The sequence below is a fragment of the Piliocolobus tephrosceles genome, chromosome 9, assembly GCF_002776525.5.
Source record: "Piliocolobus tephrosceles isolate RC106 chromosome 9, ASM277652v3, whole genome shotgun sequence".
Lineage (NCBI taxonomy): Eukaryota > Metazoa > Chordata > Mammalia > Primates > Cercopithecidae > Piliocolobus > Piliocolobus tephrosceles.
Window position 1 is genome coordinate 10,099,809 of NC_045442.1, and position 8,298 is coordinate 10,108,106.

An 8,298-nucleotide genomic window follows, 5' to 3' on the forward strand; every position below is an offset into this window, starting at 1 on the left:
GAGGGGAAGAAAAAGGAGAGGAAGAAGAAGAAAAAGAGGAGGAGGAGGAGGAGGAAGAGGAGGAGGAAAGCACGAGCTCTGTGAGGCCAAATGATTTGCTTATGTGGAGGCAGGATTTGAACCCATGTGCGTGACTCAAATCTTTTTCACCTGGGGCAGCCTGGACTCCAGCCATACAGTTTGTGGCATGATTCCTTTCCTCCATGTCTTCAACCCTACTTCTTCCATCCACAGCCTCATCTCTGCCTGGAGCTACAGACACTACATGATGGGGTCATTGAAGGAAGAGTCATTTGGTTCCTCCAGGGACCAAGGTTGAAGAATCTAAGAGACTCCCAAGTCCCCAAGGAATCAGGGACATAGCTTCAAAGATGGAATTAAGAGCCACCTATGCCTCTAACTATAACCCTGTTTCTGCTCCACTCTGCTGTGGGACCTTTCCAGAGATCAAAAATGAACAAGAAAGAAGACTGCGGACATAGTTGCCCAGGAAGTGAAGATAACTTAGCAGTGCCAGGCCTGAGCTGCAGTGGTCTGGCTTCAAAAATAGGCCAGTCTGTTCAAAAAATGCAAGCAGTGGAGAGAATATTCATGAGCCAGGTTCATGTACATCGCTAATGCCAGGGCAGCCTTCCCTGCCTGCCAGGAGACTCATGATTTTGATACTTAATCAAAACTCCTCTTAACTATATTTCCTATCACAGATGGACAATTTCATATTAGTTTAGACTGAAGCCTCCTAAAATTCTTCAAAGATTTTTTCCCCCTGAATTCTGCATTTCCAGGAATTTAAAGAGTTAAGAACCGTAGTTGGACTTGGTACAAACAGATTTTGTCCTGGCTGAAAATGTATTACTCATGACTAATATTATTAATTAATTTCTAGAAATTAATATTAATTAACCCACATTTCTTGAGTCTATAATATGTGTGCCATGCTAGAAACTGTGATGGGGGATTATTCATTTATTTAAAACTCACAACATGTATGTGAGTGAGGGATTGATATCATCACGGTCCCCATTTTTCAGATGAGAAGATATAAACCATAGAAGAGTTAAGTAACTGGCCCAAGATCACACAGTTGGAAAATGGTGGCTGTAGGGTGACCAATTGTTCCAGTTGATCTGGTACTGTTCCTGAACAGTTTGCAGGAGACTATCCAAGTTTTAAAAGGGAAAGGCCTAGATCTGAGAATCCCTCCTCTACCTCAGGCAAACCAGGATGGTTGGTCACTCTAGGCGATGGCAGGACCTGAACCCAAACCTTCTGACTCTGGGGCCATGTGCATCACCTCCAAAACCACAGAGCTCCCCCACTGCAGAAGTTCTCTTCCTGCCCCATGCATTTGACAGAGACAGCTATAACCAGAGACTGTGTCAAAAGTGTAGTAAGAGTGAACCAAGAGTCAGGGGGTCTGAGGCAGAGATCTGATGCTCGTGCGGGCTCTGTGACCCTCTCTGGGCCTCCAGGGACCTGGTGGACATGGTTTCCTAACCTTAATGACACCGGGCCTGGGTGGAGCACAAAGGGTGTCTATACAGTGGGTACTGTGCCTGGGGCTCACATCCACATGGGCCTGGTCATGCCTCTGCTCTGGGACAGACCAGCTAGACCCCACAGTCATGTATAGTATGAAAGGTCAGCTCATCCACACACCCCAGATCACAGACGGGGAAACTGAGGCTCAAAAGAGAGAGTGATTTGTCCACTCAGGGAGGACAGTTCGTGTGGGGCTAGCAGCCAGTCACTGACTCCTAGTCCGGTGCTCCTAGTCGGGAGCCACATCACTCCTTTCCTGAAATCTTTTGAAAGAAAATGATAAATCCATCTCCTCTGCTTGGGGCTCTCCTACTTTCCAGGTGAGAACAGGGAGGTGGCAAGAGGTAAGCAAGGCAGAGCAGCCCCCAGGCTCTGAGGGAAACATCACGGCCCTCTTGCTTATTATTACGATTATTATTTAAGCACAGTATGAGAACTGCTCATCCGCTCCCAGAACAACATCACTTTGCGCTTGCTGTCATTTCTTTCCCCCTCCGTAGCTTTGCAAAACTGAGCTCCTTGAAATCTTGCAGCCCCGTGAGCTGTTATTTTACTTATCTTCAGATGAGAACACTGAGGACTGGGAAGTTTACAACATGCCCAAGATTACACAGCGAGTTCAGGACAGAGACAGGCCTCCTCCCAGGTCTCCTGAGTGAGTTCTGGGTTGACTCCCTGAGATCCCACTGCCTGCCATAGAATCACTGAGAAGCGGGTATTCTCAAACATCCCAGGGCCTGGTGGTGATACCCAGGGTCCTCAGACCTGCAGGCAGGATCTGTGGTGCAGAGGATGTGAGACTCAAAGCTCTCCCGAGGCAACCCAGTCAGGTACATTCAGCCAGAGTGCGAGCATGTGTGTCGGTGTGGCTGAGTGGGGGAGGGGGGAGGTCCCGAGGCTGTGACACAACAGTTTCCTTGAGACCAAAGGAGACAGGCCCTCCAACATTGTGACATGCGGGGTTGAAGAGATGTTCCCCAGCGGCTCCAGTCATAGGGCAGACGGGATGGCACCTTTCGGGAATATCTGAAAAGTCAATCAACGAGGTGATCTCAGCTAAAACCTTCCATCCACAGACACCTCCCTGCTCTCCACAAGAGGCCTGGGTCCTGAAAGACCACTGGAGTCCAGCTAGAGCCCACGCTCTGAGTATTTGGGGAGTGACTCAGATTGGTTTTTCTGGCTTTTAAGGCAAGGGAACAAGCGGACCAACGGAGGGCAAGAGCCCTGAGTTTGGGGTCAGGACACTGGCATAAGCAATCTGGCCCTCAAATCCAGCAAGAGGGACCCCTGCCCTGGGCCCTGCACATTAACAGTCCCACATCCCTCCCCATATGATAAAGAGTTCATAGGGCTAAGGGGATGTGCCTATCCACAGCCCTCACCTTCTGTTTCAAACCAAGCTCTAAATGCCTAAAACATGGAATTCTTTGCCCAAATGCCCTCATCCTGCCTGCAAGATGTGTGTGGGCATCTCCCCTGGTCCCATCCTCCTGAGGGTAGACTGTGCCACCTGTGTGCCCAGCTAGACGCCTGAGAGGTGGTATTTGTGAGCAACACACGTGCATGGAATATGGGTGTGCAACCTGCAATGTGCACCTGTGCAAGGGAGGCCCCTCATGGTACTGCGTAGAGCTGGGGTGGTAGGCAAGACAAGTGGGCCAGCTCGGCTCTCCCAGCACATATGAGGCTAATCCTCAAGGAGCCTGAGAATTCTAAATGTGAACCCAGCCTTGCCGGTCATTATAAAGGTATATTCACCAAGGTAGGAGGGCAGAACACATTTCATGTAACAGTTTGTAAGCTTAATGTAGAATGTCTAAGTCTATATGCACAGCTGGTGAGCCTCCATTTGCACTGTTTGCTCCATCCATAACTCTTAGGGGCAGACCTGATTGTGAGTCTTAGCTTGAGACACTTTCTAGATTTGTTGAATTAGGAGAGTGCTTCTCTTCTCCTCGAAAATTGGGTCTCTCATTTCCTCATCTATAAAGTCTAAGGCACAGTGTAGTTCCTGTCTGCTGAGCCACAATTCTGACACCCTCCAGAGTCAGCTACTCAGCCAACATCTGCAGACTTTGCTCACAGGACACGGAGGACATGCTGGGGGACCCAGCAGAGCCTGGGGGAGCCTCAGAGGAAGCTCCAGTTAGGTTTGGCACTTTTCCCTTTTGAGACCTCACCATCAACATTCTGTTTCTGTTAAATCACTAAGCCAAGCCAGTGAGTCAGGGAAAAGCAAGGTCCCTGCAACCACGCCCTGGGGCCCACCTGCTCTGCCATGTCTGGGAGCACCAGGGAGAGGGGCTGCCTCTAACTAGTCCCCAGCTGTGGTTTGGGAGAAGTGAATGCTGCTCATTCAGGTGGAGCACCAGGTGTTTAACAAACATTAGAAACTCCAAACTTCTTCAGAAATGTAACTGAAGAAATCAACACAGAAAGGCAGGAGTAGGGAATGCTTCCCAGGGCCAGGGTCCCAGATTGAATTAAGAAGAGAGGGTCCTGGGTATTTTGGAGGTGGTTGAAGCAAAGGGGTGAGGACTGCTCCTTATCATGCCAAACATCCTGCAGGTAGAGCAGACACCACCAGGGAGCTTCCTGACAAAGACAAACGCCACCCTGGGTCCTCAAAACAGATCCTTTGTAATTAAGTCCCAGGAGGCTATCAGTGTGGAGGCTGACAAAACTTCCAGTGAGCAGACTCCAGCTTCTGCCCTGGCTGTCCAGAGGGAGAAGCCGGCTCCCGCTGCCCAAGACCAGCACTCCCAGGTCCTATAGGCTTTCAGCACTGAATGGCCTAGGAGGCTTACTGCCTGAGACTGGTGGTGCCCAGGGCAGCCCCTGAGCTAGCTCTGTACTTGCTCATTTGTAGGGAGGAAGAGTTTAGTGCTGCCAAGATAGAAGCTGGTGGACTGGCTGTCAGGGTCTCTTGCGGACTGACCATCCCCTCCTGTGTTGTCCCTTCCACATGCTTGGTGGAGATCAGCCCCTCAGAGAAGGACAAGTTGTCTTCACTGAAGGGGCAGTGCTATCAGGTCTGCCACTATTCCATGACCTCAGGGAGCATTAGACTGGGGGGCCTGTTGGCACTGGCCAATGGCAACCCCGGCTCCAGAAGTATTTCCTCTCTCCAACAAGACTGGGCTTGGAGGGTCCCGGGGCACTGGGAGCAGGGGCTCCTCAAAGCAGCCTGGGGCTAAGAAGAGATCAAGGTCCTCCCAGAGGAGTGGAGGGGAGATCGAAGGGGAACAGAGTAGCTGCCTCCACTCCTGAGACCCCAGGACTCTCTCTGCAGTGTCTGGCCTGGCATCAGCCAGAGGGATTTGCAGGAGTGGAGCTGGCCTTACATCCCAAATAGGCTGAACAGGAACCACGGCCCCTCCTCTTCTGGAAGTTGGAGAAAGAGTGGGAATGCAGTTTGTACTGCTCTAAATAAGAACTGGTTCCACTCCCAGCTCAACCCTCCTCCGCTGTTAGACTCATGGTGAGAGGGCCCGCTCTAGGAGTCTTCACTCTCGGGAGTTAAACGATATTGCCCTACATCTTCTAAGAGCAGTCCCAGCCCAAGTGCTAAGAATGCACCCTCTAAGGAAGACCCTCTCAGCCCCGAGTCATGGAAAGGGCAATAGCTCTGCAATTGTGGCTGCAAATATTTCCTTGAAGGACACTGAACCATGCAGAGACATGTGCTGTGAGAACCAGTGTATGTCTTTGTGGCAGAATGCATGCACGCCACTCTTATAAACCTGTGTACACATGGCCAGCTGTCTGGTACATATACAGTTTATGTGGGAACACATGAGATTGTGTGTGGAGCTCCCACATTTACATGTCCTGGTATCTATTAGCTCTCAGTCACTCACATGTACATTCTGTTCCTGAATCTGTGGGGATTCTGTGGCTGGAAGATTGGTCCAGTGTGCAATCAGGAATGGCTCTGCTCAAGGGGACAATGAACACGTGCACACTTGCCCTTCAATGTGCCAGCACCGTGAAGGTCAAGGACTGCCTGTTACTGCTCTCATGCAGGAAATACTCAGAATGCTCAGCCTGATACCTCCAGTCTGTCCCCTTTAATCCTGGTGTGGAACATATCCACCAGAGGACACAGCTTCCTCTGCCCCGAGGCTCCCCTGGGTTCCCAGGTTCTCTCACATGGAGGGCCCTTGCTGGCCCTGTCGGAGCTCTCTGCCTGCCTCACCTGCCATACCATCTGGACCCCAGCACCCCCTTATCTAGGGTTCCAGGACACAGAGGGGGAGCCTGCCTTCCCCTGGGACAACAGGATGTAAAATAGCAGAGTCTAGACACCGCCAGCTGTTTCCCTCCTCGATTTCCTATTCTCCTGGGGAAAGCCGAGGTGAGCTCAGGACAGCGCAGCTAAGAGTTCCCTCCTTCTCTCTCTGACAGACTCCTGTGGATGGCAGGGGTTGCCAGAGGGTACCTATGCTTGCCCAGCTCCATCTGCCCTCCTGAGAGCAGCAGCCAACGTGAGGACAGAGGTAGGGGCAGATTCAGCCCCAGGAGCCTTGGGGCAACACTCCTTCTGCAGGAGCCTCCTAGGCACCAAGTCCGGCAGACATTGGACAGTGCTCTCTGGGGAGGGCAGGAAGAGCCCCCAGCCCACCCCTCAGGGCCCACCACAGGGAAGGATGCAGCTTGAGTCCATCAGAATTCACACACACACACACACACACATACACACACACACACACACAGTCGGGAGACAGAGGCAGCGCCACACACCCGAGAAGGGAAAGACTCAGAGAAGCGACACACTTGGGTCTGAAGAGCTCTTAAGGAGCTCCCTAAGCCTCGGGGCCGCCCTCTCAGGGCCAGAATCAAACACTTTGAAGGTCTTTAACGGGAACAAAGGCCACGGACTTCCCATGTGCCATTTAAAGTGAAAGCTACAAACACAAAAAATGAGCATGAAGAAGCCCAACAGAGTTCTGACTGTCTGTGATTCTTACCCTGATGCTTCGAAAAACGATGTATAGATGGGCTCACCCGCGTTTTTTGTGGCCCTGGTTTGCTGATACCCTAAGCACCTCCTTAAGCCCCACAGCTGGGCCGCTCTCCCCACCCTCGTGTTCTCAGAAGAAACAGAGGCTGGGTGGAAAAGAGCCCCTGGGGCTAGGGACCTCCCACTCCCACCGAGATCCCGCGCGGCTGTTCCCAGAGCCCTAGCGGGGCTCGGCTCACCTGGGGTGCAGGTCCACGAGCAGCACGAGCGTCTGCATGGTGATCACGTCGATGCGCTTGCAATGGAAGCGGGCCACCTTGAGCACCTTGAGGTACGTGCAGCAGAGCACGACGAAGGAGAGCAGGAAGCTGAGAGCGTGGAAGGCGCCAGTGAAGACGGCGAAGCGCAGGCGCTCGTCCGGCCGCCGGCTGCACAGCGTGCACGAGGCGTACAGCTGGTGGAAGCCGAGCCAGGACAGGGCGAGCGCGGTGGCTGGGAAGGTGAGCGCGTGCAGCCACGTGTAGGCCACCATGAGCGCCGCGTCGCGGAGGCGCATCTTGGCCCGGTAGCTCAGCGGGAAGACCACGGCCACCCAGCGGTCGATGCTGAGTGCGGCCATGCTGAGCATGGAGTTGGCCGCTAGGAAGGTGTCGAGGAAGGCAGCCAGGCGGCACAGGCGGTCGCCCGCCGGCTGCCGCTGTGCCACGACGCCGGCCAGCGTGAGCGGCATGTTGACCACGGTGCACAGCAGGTTCCCGCACGTGAGGTTCAGGGTGAAGAGCGCCGGCGCCTGGCGGCGGATGTCCGCGCTGTGCAGCAGGCAGAGCAGCACCAGCGCGTTGGACAGCAGCGAGACGCCCATCGTGCCCACCAGCAGCCCCACCAGGCCCGCGTCCCACGAGTTCATGGTGCGCGCCCCCCGCCGGCGCTCAGGGCCCGCAACCTGGCGCCGCCATAGCGCAGCCCGCGGCCGGCTCAGCCCCTCGCCGCCGCCGCAGCCCGGCGACCCCCGGCCCCAGCCGCCATGGCTCCCCGGAGGGCGCGCGGCCACCCCGGAGCCTCGGGCAGCCTCCGGGGCAGGCGTCTGGGCGCGCAGCCACCCCGGAGCCCCGCGCCGCCCCCGGGCAGGCACCTGGAGCGCAGCAGTGATCCCCGGCCCCCCTCGCTGCACCTCTGGGGCCAGCGACTGAGCGCGCGGCCGAACCCGAAGCCTTTAGTGCCCCGGGATCCTGGGTTGCAGGCACCTGCTCCCCCGCTCCGCCTCTGCCTCTGCTTCCTGCCGCTCTCACCCCATCCCCGCGAGCTCTGTCTCCGTTCCGCTCCGCGCACCCTCCCGCTCTCTTGCTTTCTCTCTTCCTCCCTCTCTGCTCTCTGGCTCGCGTTCTCTCTCTGCTCTCCCCTCCACCTCTCTCCCTCTCCCCCCCCCCCCGCGCTGTTCTCTCCGTCTGTCTCTCCCACCCCCAATTTTCTCCCCCCTCTCGTTCTTCCCCCTCCTCTTCTCTCTGTCTCTGGAATCTGGCTGCTTCTATCACAGAAATCCCCACTGGTGCACACACAGACACACTCGTGCACACACACTCACACAGTCTCGGAGGGAAGCAGCCCTGAAGGCTCTGGTGCAGGGTGATTGGCTCACTGTCGCTCCCTTCCCCCATCATCCTCCAGCCCCCCGTGTGTGTCAAAGACAGGCTGAGTCAAGGAAATCTCTCTGAGAAAAGGAAAGGATGCCTGGACACCTTCACGCCCCAGTGCCACCTGTCCCCACCTGCATGCCATCCTGGCAGACCTTG

General features: G+C 54.8%; 1 protein-coding gene across 1 annotated transcript in view; it reads right to left on the bottom strand.

Moving 5' to 3' along the window:
• Nucleotides 1-7,446, bottom strand: part of GPR26 (G protein-coupled receptor 26) — a 23,811-nt gene extending 16,365 nt beyond the window's left edge. Inside the window, exon 1 of the mRNA XM_023224211.2 lies at nt 6,748-7,446. Coding sequence (XP_023079979.1) covers nt 6,748-7,415 — 668 coding nt within the window. The 5' untranslated portion in view covers nt 7,416-7,446. The remainder of the gene's footprint in view (nt 1-6,747) is intronic.
• Nucleotides 7,447-8,298: the final 852 nt, after the last annotated feature.